The sequence below is a fragment of the Herpailurus yagouaroundi genome, unplaced genomic scaffold (genome assembly GCF_014898765.1).
Source record: "Herpailurus yagouaroundi ecotype Mexico unplaced genomic scaffold, PumYag 67793, whole genome shotgun sequence".
Classification (NCBI taxonomy): Eukaryota; Metazoa; Chordata; class Mammalia; order Carnivora; family Felidae; genus Herpailurus; species Herpailurus yagouaroundi.
The window spans coordinates 16,248,252-16,262,029 of NW_024420586.1; the positions used below are offsets into that span (position 1 = coordinate 16,248,252).

The 13,778-nt window shown below is 37.6% G+C and overlaps 1 protein-coding gene across 3 annotated transcripts in view; it reads right to left on the reverse strand.

Annotated features, from left to right (window-relative positions):
* Nucleotides 1-11,188: 11,188 nt before the first annotated feature.
* SRPX (sushi repeat containing protein X-linked) overlaps nt 11,189-13,778 on the reverse strand; it is a 111,552-nt gene continuing 108,962 nt past the window's right edge. For all 3 annotated transcript variants that reach the window (XM_040468853.1, XM_040468851.1, XM_040468852.1), the window contains one exon: nt 11,189-11,737. In XM_040468853.1, coding sequence (XP_040324787.1) covers nt 11,554-11,737 — 184 coding nt within the window. In that variant the 3' untranslated portion in view covers nt 11,189-11,553. The remainder of the gene's footprint in view (nt 11,738-13,778) is intronic.

Consider the following 13,778-nt stretch of genomic DNA (forward strand, 5'->3'; position numbering starts at 1 on the left):
TGTGTGTGTACACATTTTCCTTATCCACTCACCCATTGGTGGACATTGAGGTTGTTTCCGTATCTTAGCTTTTGGAAATAATGCTGCAGTGAATGTGGGGATGCTTATATCTTCTTGAGATAGTGATTTTGTTTTCTTTGGGTAAGTATCCAGAAGTAGATATGGTAGTTCTGTTTTTAATTTTATGAGGAACCTCCATGCTGTTATCCACACCCACCAAAAATGCATGAGGTTTCCTTTTTTTCTACATCCTTGTTAATACTTGTTATTTCTTATCTTTCTGATTCTAGCCATTTTGACAGATGTGAGGTGAGATCTCATTGTGATTTTGATTTGCATTTCCCTGATGAGTAATGCTGAGCATCTTTCCATATACCTGTTGGCCATCTGTAAGTCTTCTTTAGGAAAAGGTCTATTCAGGTCTTCCACTCATTTTTTAATTGGATTGTTGGTATTTTGTCTTTGTTTTCTGTTTTTGTTTTGTTTTTTGTGTTTTATTTTGCTGTTGTATAGGTTCTTTATATTTTTTGGATACTAACCCCTTTTGGGCTACATGATTTGCAAATATTTTCTCACATTCAATAGGTTGCCTTTTCATTTTAAAAGGGATTTCCTTTGGTGTGTAAAAGCCTCTTACCTTGATGTAGTCCCACTTATTTATTTTTGCTTTTGTTACTGTTGCTTTTGGAATCAGATCCAAAGAATCCTATCCAAGACTAATGTCAAGGAGGTTACTGCCTATGTTTTCATCTAGGAGTGTTATGGTTTTAGGTGTTTCCTTCAAGTCTTTAATCCATTTTAAGTTTTGGGTTTTTTTTTTTTTATGTATGGCATAAGGTAGTAGTCCAGTCTCATTTTCTTGCATGTGACTGTCCAGTTATCCAAACACCATTTATTAAAGAGATTATCCTTTCCCCATTGTATTTTCTTGACTCTTTTGTCATAAATTAATTGACCATATATGCATGGGTTTATATATGGACTGTCTATTCTGTTCCATTGATCTGTGTGTCTGTTTTTATGCTCATGCCATACTGTTTTTATTATTATCACTTTGTAATATAATTTGAAATCAAGGTAGCATGATGCTTCCAGCTTTGTTCTTTCTCAAGATTGCTTTGGCTATTCAGGGTCTTTTGTGATTCCACACAAATTTTAGGATTGTTTGTTCTATTTCTGTGAAAAATGCTACTGGAATTTGGATAAGGATTACATTGAATTCATAGCTTTCTGTGAGTAGTATGGGCATTTTAACAATATTAATTCTTCAAATTTATAAGTATGGGATATCCATTTATTTGTGTCTTAACTTTCTTTCATCATTGTGTTATAGTTTTCAGTTAACAGATCTTTCACTTCCTTGGTTAAATGTATTCCTAAGTATTTTCTTCTTTTTTTTAAAGGTATATTATTGTTTTTGATACTTATAAATGAGATTTTTTTTCCTTCTCAGTTTTAATTTATAACATACTAAATATGCGTAGATATCACCCAAATAAACAGAAATGCTTTGGAGCATTACCAAGGTTTGAGAACTGCTAGCTTAAGGGAATGCTTACCATACAAGCTGGCCTCATTTTTGTTCTTGCAGACAGTTAAATTACTAGTTCATCATCCTGATCTTGTGGAAGTTTGATTTTAGGATTTGTTGAGCAAATCTTAGTCCAGAGACTTAGTCTTTACTTCTGGGTTTTCCATGGAAGCCTAAGCTGTTCAGTGAGCCCCTTTGACTTGACTTGATCTCAGGCACTGATCAGCTCCCGAGATATCTGTTCAGCTCTTTTACCTTCAACTTTTGTTTTCCCACCTGGACCCTTTGGAACTTTATTCTGCACAACTCAGGGGTCAGTTAAAAATTTGAGATAATCTTATCTGCAGATTCAGAGCCTCCTTCACTGTGGCTTTCTCCTCTCTCGTGTTTCCTCAATTTCCAGCCTCTCTAGCAATCCTATTTCTGTCCTCCAAATTCTCAACTCAGTAAGACTATAGCCTTCTGCTTGAGCTCCGTGTTCAGTTCATCAAGCAAATGGAAGAGGCTTCAGAGGAAACGCCAATGAAATTTGGAGCTCATTCAATGTGTTTCCTTCTTTCAGAGTCATATCTTCTCCAGTTTTTACCTGCTTTTGGTTGAGTTGCAGTGAATTCAAACAACCTTTTTTTTTTCTATGTTTTTCCGGAGTTATAGTTATATGAGCTACACTCCTGTTAACGGACGTGGAATTCCTGTCTCTTCCCATGTTTGAACCAAGATCCTCCTCCTCAACCATGTCCTCCTCTGTGGGGAGAAAACTGAGTCAGTAGCAGGTCATTGAGAATATGTTCTCCTCCACCTATGCGGTGTTGCATAAACTTTTCTTTCCCCACAATCTGCACAGTGAGTCTGATTTAACATCTTCTTATCTGGGTGGTTCTGATGTTGGGCCAAGGACCATCGTGAGACACTCATTTCTCATAGTCTACCCCTTTAGTCTTGGTGGATGGTCATATATCCAATATCTCGAACTCACCCTTGCATTTTGTGATCAATTCACATCATGACATATGCTGTTTTAAAGGATACTTTCTGGTTTTGGACCATTTTATGTCATTGTAGACTTATGGTTCTAGTTGACATTAATCACGATCATATTTTTGGTGCTCAAGTTGTCAGCACTCAGGCTTTAACCTACATCCCCATCAAGGTAGCATTTTTCTAATACCCTATGATGCTTCCTTTGTGCTCCTTTTCAATTTATTTCCTGACAGATGAAACCACTTTTGTGTTGGTTTCTGTCACTACAGAAAGTTTTGCCTGTTAAAAAATTTCACGCAAAGGGAATCGTACAGTATGTACTTTGGCAGTTTTTAAATTTTTTTAATGTTTATTTATTTTTGAGAAAGACAGAGTGTGAGTGGGGGAGGGGCAGAGAGAGAGGGAAACACAGAATCTGAAGCAGGCCTCAGCCTCCGAGCTGTCAGCACAGAGCCCAATGTGGGGCTTGAACTCACGAACCGTGAGATCATGACCTGAGCCGAAGTCAGACGCTTAACTGAAACCACCCAGGCACCTCGTACTTTGGCAGTTTTTAATATTTTGAATATGTCATTCAACTCTCTCCTGGAATACAGAGTTTCTCCTGAAAAATCTTCTGATAGCTTAATGAGGGTTCCTTTGTAGGTTTTATGGTCTTCTTTCACCTGGCTGCCTTTAAAATTCTTTATCATTGACTTTGGTAATTTTATTGTAATGTGTCTTAGAGAATGTCTTTTTGCATTGAGATAAAAAGGTGTTTAATTCACTTTGCGGACTTGTAGATCAAGTTCTTTCCCCATATTTAGGAAGTTCTCAGCTGTTATTTCTTTAAATAAGCTCTGTGTTCACTTGTCTCTCTTTTCCTCCAATATACCCATTAATCTTGTGTTTGCTCTTCTAATGTAGGAGTCTGAGAGTACTCATTGAGTTTCTTCACTTAAAAAAAAACCTTAATTCTCTCTTCTCTTCTACATGAATCATTTCTAAATCACTGTCTTCCACCTTGCTTAGTCTCTCTTCTGTCTGATCTGCTTTCTTTCCAATGCTTTCTAACGCATTCTCCACCTGATTTATTGAGTCCTTCAGCCCGAGAATTTGCTTCTTTTTCAGAATTTCAATCTCTTTGGTTAAGTAGTCCTTCTATTCATTAATTTAATTCCTGAGTTTACCGAATTGCCTTTTTGAGTTTTCTTGTAGCACATTGAATTTCTTCATAACAGCTAGTTTTAATTTTCTTAAGTTAGATCACAGTAATTCCACATCTTTGGGTTTGGTTGCTAGAGAATTTATATTTTTCTGTTTGTGATGTTATATTACCATGATTTTTCATAGCGTCTGATGAAATGTGCACCTGCTGCCATATGTGCCGTGGAAAACACCTTTCTTATTTTTGTGAGGTTTTGTTTACTTTGACCCTATTTTTAAAAATTTATTACTTAAGTATAATTAATCGACAATGTTATATTACTTTCAGGGATACAACATATTGATTTGATAATTCTATGCATTACTCAGTGCTCAGCACCTGTCACTATAGTGCTATTACAATATTACTAATTTCCCTATGCGGTACTTTTTATGTCTGTGACTTACTTTATAACTAGAAGTTTACACCTCTTAATTCCCTTCATCTATTTCACCCATCCTCCCTAGTACCTCCCTTCTAGAAATCACCAGTTATTTTCTCTGTATTTAAGAATATTAGTCTTTTTCATTTATTTGTGCATTTGTTATTTTTGGTTTCCACATATGAGTGAGACCATACAGTATTTATCATTCCATGTGTAAGTTGTTTAACTTAGCATAATACCCTCTAGGTCCATGTGTCACATGTGTGTGCATACATGTGTGTATCACATCTTCTTTTTCCATTCATCTATTGACAGGCATTTGGGTCACTTCCATATCTTGGTTATTATAAATAATGCTGCAATAAACATAGGGGTGCATACACCTTTTCAATTTACTGTTTTCATTTTCTTTGGGTAAATACTCAGGGGAATTACTGGATTTTATGGTAGTTGTATTTTTAACTTTTTGAGGAAACTCCAAACTGTTTTCCACAGTGGTTGCACCATTTTACCTTGTACCCAACAGTACACGAGTGATCCCTTTTCTCCACATCCTTACCCACGCTTGTTATTTCTTGTCTTTTTGATTTTAGCCATTCTGACTGTATGAAGTAGTATTTCACTGTGGTTGTGATTTGCATTTCCCTGACAGTGATGTTGAGCATCTCTTTATGTGTCTGTTGGTCATCTGTATGTCTTCTTGGGAAAAATATCTGTTCAGGTTCTCTGCCCATTGATTAATCAGATTATTTGTGGATTCTTTGGTGTTGAGTTCTATAAGCTCTTATTGTATTTTGACTATTAACCACTTATCAGATATATAATTTGCAAATACCTTCTCCCATTCACTAGGTTGTCTTTTTGTTTTGGTCTCCTTCATGTGCAAAAGCTTTTTCTTTTGGTGCAGTCCCAATAGTTTATATTTGCTTTTGTTCCCCTTGCCTCTGGAGACCTATCTAGAAAAATTTTGCTAAGGCTGATTGATGTTCAAGAGATTATTGCCTATGTTTATTTTTAGGAGAATTATGGTTTCAGGTCTTTAATTCAATATCTTGGTTATTGTATTGGTTTTTTATTCAATATCTTGGTTTTTTATTCCTGTGTACAGTGTTAAGAAAGTGGTCCATTTTCGGGGCGCCTGGGTGGCACAGTCGGTTGAGCGTCCGACTTCAGCCAGGTCACGATCTCGCGGTCCGTGAGTTCGAGCCCCGCGTCAGGCTCTGGGCTGATGGCTCAGAGCCTGGAGCCTGTTTCCGATTCTGTGTCTCCCTCTCTCTCTGCCCCTCCCCCGTTCATGCTCTGTCTCTCTCTGTCCCAAAAATAAATAAACGTTGAAAAAAAAATTTTTTTTTTAAAAAAGAAAGTGGTCCATTTTCATTTTTGCATGTAGCTATTCAGTTTTCCCACTGGATAGCTACACTGGATAGTTTTCCTACACTATAGCTACACAGATAGCTATACTATCCAGTTTTCCCACTGGAAAGCCATTTATTCAACTCTTTTTCCCTTTGCATATTCTTGCTTACTTTGTTAAAGTTTAATTGACCATATAATTGTGGGTTTACTTCTTGTCTTTCTATCCTGTTCCATTGATCTATGTGTCTGTTTTTGTGCCAGTACTATACCGTTTTGATTAATTCAGCTTTGTATTATATCTTGAAATCTGGGATTGTGATACCTTTCAATCCCTGTTTTGTTTTTTCTTTCTCAAAATTACTTTGGCCATCCAAGGTCTTTTGAGGTTCCACACAAATTTTAGGATTGTTTGTTCTAGTTCTGTAAAAAAATGTTATTGGTATTTTGAAAGGGAACGCAATGAATCTGTAGATTGCTTTGGTTAGTATGAACAATTTACCAGTATTCTTCCAATCCATGAGCATGGCATGTCTTTCCATTTCTTTGTGTCATCTTCACTTTCTTTCATCAATGTGTTATAGTTCTCTGATTGTAGGTCTTTCCCCTCCTTGGTTAAGTTTATTTCTAGGTATTTTGTTCTTTTTGGTATAATTGTAAATGGAATTGTTTTCTTAATTTCTCTTCCTGTTACTTTGTTATTAGTGTATAGAAATGCAACAGATGTCTGTTAGTTGTCTATCCTGAAACTTTACTGCATTCATTTATTCTAATAGCTTTTTGGTGGAATCTTTAGGATTTTTGTATATAGTATCATGTCATTTGCTAATAGCGATGGTTTTAGTCCTTTGTACCAATTTGGGTGCCTTTTTATTTCTTTTTCTAGTCTGATTACTTTGGCAAGGATTCCCAGTACTGTGTTGAATAAAAGTGGTGAGAGTGGACATCCTTATCATGTTCCTGATCTTATAGGAAAAGCTGTTTTTTCACCATTGAATATGATGTTAGCTGTGGGATTTTCATCAATGGCCCTTATCATATTGAGGTATGCTACTTCTAAACCTACTTTGTGGAGAGTTTTTATCGTGAGCAGATGTTATATTTTGTCAAATGCTTTTTCTACATCTTTTGAAATAATAACATGGTTTTTATCTTTCCTCTTGTTAATGTGATATATCACCTTAATTGGTTTTTGAATATTGAACCATCCTTCTATCCCTGGAAAAAATCCCACTTGATGGTGAATGATCCTTTTAATGTATCATTCAATTTGGTTTGCTAATATTTTGTTGAAGATTTTCACATCTATGTTATTAGCCTGTAGTTTTCTTTTTTTGTAGTATCTTTGTCTGGTTTTGTTATCAGGGTAATGCTGACCTTATAAAATGAGTTTGGAAGTTTTCCTCCTTCTGTTTTTCAGAATAGTTTGAGAAGAATAGGTATTGGCTCTTTTAAAAATATTGTATTGAATTCACCTGTGAGCCATTGGGAGTTATCTGATTATCAATTCAATTTCATTATAGCAATTGGTCTGTTCAAATTTTCTGTTTCTTCTTGAGTCACGTTCTGGAAGATTGTGTTTCTAGGAATTTATCCATTTCTTCTAGGTTGTCCAATTTGTTAGCATGTAAGTTTTCATAATGTTCTCTTATAATTCTATTTGTGTGGTATTATTTCTCCTCCTTTATTTCTCACTTTGAGTCCTCTCTTTTTCTGATGAGTTCAGCTAAAAATTTATCAATTTTATTTATCTTTTCAACAAACCAACTCTTGGTTTCATTGATCTTGTTGGGTATTTTATTCATTTTCCCCTCTAATCTTTATTATTTCCTTTCTTGTACTGGCTTTGTGTGTTCTTTTTCTACTTCCTTTAGGTGTAAGATTAGTTAGGTTTTTTTGCTGTTTGTTTCTTTGAAATATTGTTTCTTGAGGTAGGCCTGTATCACTATACATGTTCCTCTTAGAAATGCTTTTACTATGTCTTAAAGATTTTGGACTGTTATATCTTAATTTTTATTTGTCTCCATGTATTTTTTAATTTTCTCTTTTATTTATTTGTTGAGCCATCATTTATTTAGTAGTATGTTGTTTGTTGGCCTCCATGTGTTTGTGCTTTTTCTAGTTTTTTAAGTTGCAATTGATTTCTAGTTTCATATCATTGTGGTCAGAAAAAGTACTTGAGATAATTTCAATATTCTTAAATTTATTTAGACTTCTTTTGTGGCCAAACATGTAATCTATCCTGGAGAATGTTCCATGTGCACCTGAAAATAATGTGTATTCTTCTCTTTTTAGGTAGAATGTTCTATATGTAGCTGTTAAGTCCACCCGGCCTAATGTGTCATTCAGAGACAATTTCCCTGTTGACTTTCTGTCTGAATGATCTATTCATTGATGTAGAAGTCCCCTACTATTATTGTATTACTTTCAATTTCTCCCTTTATGTCTATTAATATTTGCTTTATGCATAGAAGTCCTATGTTCAGTATATAGATATTTACAATTATTGTATCCTTTTATTTGATTGATCCCCTTTTCATCATGTAGTGCCCTTCTTTGTCCTTTACTATAGTCTGTTTTAAAGTCTTTTTTGTGTGATATAAATATCACTTGCCTTTTTCCATCCCTTCACTTTCATCTGTATGTGTCTTTTGGTCTGATGTAACTCTCCTGTAGGCAGCAGCATATAGATGGGCTTGGTTTCTTTTATTTATTCAGTCACCCTATATATTTTTTGACTGGAGCATTTAATCCATCTATATTTGAAGTAATTATTGGTAAGTGTGTACTTATTGCCATTTTTTAAGTTGCTCCCTGGTTGTTTTTGTAGCTATTTTCTGTTCCTTTCTTCTTTGGCTTTCTTCCCTTGCGATTTGATGGCTTTCTTTAGTACTATACTTAGATTTTATTTTTTTGTGTGTATTTTACTATAGGTTTTTGATTTATGGTTACCATTGGGTTCATATGTAACATCCTACATGTATAGTAGTCTTTATTAAGTCGATGGTCACTTAAGTTTGAACACATTTTAAAATAGTAAATTTTTACTTCTCCATTATTTTTACATATATATGATATATATATCATATATATAATATTTTACAGTTTTTTTATTTTGTGTATCCCTGGACTAATATTTATAGATATAATTGATTTTACCATTTTGTGTTTTAACGTCCATATTGCCTATTTTTAAGTTATCAATCTATAGTATGTTGGGTGTAGGTTTTTTTTCCTTTCATCACATTAAAGATATCATGCTTTTCCCTTCTGGCCTGCAAAGTTTCTGCTGAAAAATCATCTAGTACACTTATGTGATTTCTCTTGTATGTAATTGTCTTTTCTCTTGCTACTTTTAAAATTCAATCTTTATCATTATTTTTTGCCATTTTAATTATGATTAAAAGACCAACTTGGATTCATCTTCTTAGGGACTAGAGAGTCCTGGACTGAATGCTTCCTGGACCTGAATGTCTGTTTCCTTCCTCAGATTGGGCAAGTTTTCAGCTATTCTTTCTTCAAATAAATTTTCTGACTCCTCTCTCTCTTTTCCTTCTAAGACCCCCTATAATACAAATGTTATGACATTTGATAATGTCAGAGTTCCCTTCACCTACTTTTATTACTTTTTTCATTTTCAGCTTCGTTGCTATTATCATCTTCCAGATTGCTGATCCATTTCTTTTCATTCTATCATCTGCTGTTGATTCCCTCTAGTCTATTTTCATTTCATTTATTGACTTCTTCAGCTCTGTTTTTCTATTTCTTTGTTGAAGTTCTCAGTGAGCACCTCCACTCTTTTCTCAAGTCCAATGAGTATCTTTATGACCATTACTTTGAATCTGCTATTAGACATATTATCTCTGTTTCACGTAGTTCTTTTACTTTGATTTTGTCTTGTTTTGTTTGGGACATATTCCTATGTCTCCGTGTTTTGTCTAAATCTGTGTTTCTGTGTTTTTGGTCTTAAAATTAGTGATCTTGTGTAAAAGAGGTCCTGTGGTCCCTTCTAACACAATCCCACCTGAATGCCACATTCAGACATTTTAGGGGTGTCCCGTGTCAGCTGTGTGCATCTTCCTGTTGTGGCTGAGCCATGGTTGCCTCCAGGTAAGCTGTCTGCAATAACCTGCTTGGCCTGCTGTGAATGCATTAGGTAGGTTTGCTCCCTGTGCTATTGACATGTCTGGCTGCAGTCACCACAGCCTCCTTAATAGGCCAGGCCAGTAATCAGCCCAGCTGTCTGCAATTAGCCTTTCTGGCACAGCTGCAGGTGCATCAAGGAGCAGAGCTTATTCCACAAACAGTGAAAAGGTCTGGTTGCTGGAACTGTGAGTGTTCTGGTGTGGCAGCACAATCACATTGGAGTGGTGCCAGTCGTGGCCAGGGCTGCCTGCCAAGTGAGGCAGGGCAGGAGTCACTTTGGAGGCAGGTACATTGAGTAGAGTGGTTGCCCAGGAGATGGCCAGCGTAGAGCATGCAGTGATAACAAGATGGATGGAGAGCGTTACAACTGGTTCCCATAGGCATTTGGCTATCTAGCCTGGGGAAGAACAAGAAAAATGGTGCCCACCAGCACTTTTGTTCCTGGAGGAATCTCTTGCAGATCTCTACTCCTCTGAAACTTGTTCTAAGATTAGTGGATAAATCTCCTTCGTGTACACCCCAGGCACTTATCAAACTGGTGGTTCTGTGCTATGTCTTGGGCTGTTTTTTTAGTATGTTGGCTTTTTAAGGGCAGGAACTTGGTTTCCTATCACTCTTGGACTGTCCCAGAGTTAAGCCCTAACAGTTTTCATAACCAGACATTATGGGCACTAGTCTTCCCAGTACAGGTTCCCAGTGCCAGGGGTGCCCGGTGTGGGGTCTAATTGTCTTGGTCCTCCGCGTTTGTGATGTCCCTCTTGTTTGCAGTTAGTTGTGCCACAGGTTTGGTTCCTAACCACATCTCTACTCCTCTTACCCTTTTTGATATTGTCTAAGACTAACTGTAAAGATCTGCTGTGCCAGTCTTCAGGTGATTTTCAGAGTTAGTTATATACATGTAGTTGATGCCTCACTGTGCCCATGGGATGAGGTGAGCTCAGGATCCATCTACTCCATCTTATGAACGTCTGTTTACTTTGATTCTAATTGTTCAACTGGTTAGTAGTTAGGAGGCTTCCCCCCCCCCCCCCAGAAAGTAGTGCTACAGCAAAAGTTTTTGGTTTCTCCTGGGGGAGCTGACTTGCTGCTGAGGTGGTGAGTGCATGTATAAAATAAGCTGTCGGGAATAAAAGGTGGTGGCAGAGTTGGGGAGGTGGGGGAAACGTGTTTAGCTTTTGTGGCTTTGGGTGTGGCCATGGACTAGTAGGGCTATCTTCGAGTGGAGGGTCCCAGAACATGGACTTCCCTCAATAGGGTGATGACCCAATAGGGTGCGGATCCACTTGACCTTTGACTGATACAGTGGTCCACTGGGGAAAAACAAAAGGGCAGAATTGGTGCTTCCTCTGGTTTTAGCCTCCTGTTTATGTCATCACAGCTAGTGATTAAGGGCTTAACTCTTTAATTTTTGGCTTGTTGCTTCAATCAGCTATGCTATCACCTTAAAGCACAGTTCTCCCAGCTCAGCTGAGCACCTCCTGACAAAAGTAATGACAGTTTTCAGTTTTCCCTTCCTGAAGCACCACTAAGAAGCCCAGCCCTCAAACCCCTGACCACATTGAGCAAGTATGGCTTGTGCTTGAAATACAAAATGAGTTTTAATAAATTTGCTCCAAAATATTTTATTCATATAAGTTTTATATAAAAAAAACAAAATAGAAGTAAGTTATGTGTTACACTGAATAACACATTGAAAGCATGTGTATGGTTGTGGTTTCTAATTTCTCTATAAAATCAACCAGCCATGATGGAATAAAGAGAAAGAGTAAATATCATATTCATAATTTTTTGGTACACTTCCAAGTACAAAAAGCATCATGGTAATTTTTAAGTGCAAAGAAAGCTCATATTAAAATAGACTTTAAAAATTACAAATAAAAATCTGTACATCAAGGATACTTTTAAGGCCTTTCCGTGTGCATGGCACTCTGTTGGACGACAAGAGGAACTGCGAAGAGAAGAGCCATGGCATCAGGTGTTGCAGGTCTGGCCCATTTCAGCCTGCAGGACCATCTCCTCTTTTCTCAAGGGGAAAGTATCAATCAGGTTGAAGAGGGCCACAGGCATCACCAGGGAGACATAGCGCTCCTTGTCCATGCCATGCTTATCCACTAGCACCATACTGAAGGAATAGAGTGGGATTCGCAGCAACAACCTACGGCAAAGAGAAGATTGTCAAACCTGGTTCTCAAGGGTCCCGTTGGACCAGCCAGTGCCCTATAGTGACACGGTATGCAGCATAAAGGCTTAATACCACGAAGGACTTACCCATCTAAAGACTCTTGCTACTCAAAAGATGGTGCTTGGACTGACAGCCATCACATGGGACGTTGTTAGAAATGGAGAATTCCATGCTCCACCCCAACCCTACTGAATTAGAATCTGCATTATTAGCAAGATGCCTAGATGACTGGTATGCACAGGTAAGGTTGGGTAGCACTACTTTAAATTTTTTGATGTTTATTTTTGAGAGAGTATGTGAGGGAGAGGCAGAGAGAGAGGGAGACACAGAATCTGAAACAGGTTACTGGTTCTGAGCTGTCAGTATAGAGCCTGACGTGGGGCTCAAACCCATGACCTGCAAGATCATGACCTGAGCCAAAGTCGGACACTTAACCGCCTGAGCCACCTAGGCACCTCAGATAGCATTACTTGATGGTGGTCAGGAAGATACTAGGCCTGCATTGGTGCTCTATGCCAATAGCTGCTACGAGGTATGTCCAACAATGCTAACATTTCTTTTGCCTTAAATTGGAGTCACCCGGAATTTACAGACGAGGATTGCATAACCACCTACATACTAGAACTAGGTCAATGGGTAATAGGAGTGATTTGACCTTTTAGGGAATATTTGGCTATGTGTGAACACATTTTTTGTTGTCACAGTAGAGTGGTGCTTGTGGCTTCCAGTGAGTAGAGGCCAGGGATGCTGCTTAATATACTACAACCCACAGGAAAGTATCTTCCGACAAAGAATTATCCAGTTCCAACGATCAAATAGTACTGAGGTTGAGAAACCCTGGACTGGGTGAAGCTGACAGAAATAAGTTTCTAAACACTGTAGTACTGGCCCATTCTGGCTTATTCAGTAGCCAGCTCAGGACTGCAGTTAGAGGAGATTAAATGTGCTCTATACCCCAGGTATGTTAATTTGGTTAACTATACTTTCTTTGTACCTCAAAGTCTGATGTTTTTTTTTCTACTCTACCACACTAGAATTTATACTGGGTAAGTTATTTTTATATCAACAGAAACATGTTTAGATGAAAGAAGTCGGAGAAAGCAAACAAGCTGGTAAACTGAGCCCACTGATAAAACTGAGAAGACACTGGGTGGGCTTATTTTTTAATTTAGTTATCTAGAGATTCTGTGTAAGGTAGAATACACACTGCCATTTGTGTGTAAAGTGAAATATTTTTCCTCACACAAAAGGATCAAGGGAAAAATAGTCACTACTCAAAATCCAAGCTGATTACGCTTTCTTCTGCCTTTTAAGAGGGAGTTTCAGGGAAGATGAGGACAATTTATATTTTATCTCAGTGGGAAGCTGAACTGCTAATCCACTGCTAGTGACTAGAAATAAAAGACATTAAAATATCTCCATCAGGTCTCCTGAGGTAGTAAGATGACTGAGAAATGCATTAATGAGTGTTTGTAGACCATGAAGTGAATCAAAATGGAGAGAGAAACTGCTGTGCATCTTCAAAAGAGGAATATTTAGTGTTCTTCTGGGGGAGGGGAGAGGGATTACCTATGGCAGAGGGGTCCCAGAAAACAAGAGTAGAAAAGAAAATAGGTTTGGAGGGAGAAAAAGACCAAGCAATGTTGTGGCTGCAACCGGTGGGAAAGGGCAACCAATGAGGAATTGGAACATTTGATGTTATAGTGCTGAGGCTAGGATGGAAATCTCCCATGATGCCACCATCTGAGACCACACACATTCCTCACGTGAGCCTTGTGCCTTGATAGAGCATAAAGGAAAAGAAAAAACTACCATGGGAAGAAATGAGTGTTCAGATCAGCAGGCTATCAACAGTCACTAGAACGTGTCCCACCATGGCCAAGAGACCACAGAAATCTTGGAGATGGATGTCGGGACACCCCACAGGTTGAGGGGTGGTGCCAGCAGTGTGTTGGAGTTACACGAATGCCTGTCATCAGATTGGAATGAGCTCTTCCTGAAGAATACTGTAGAA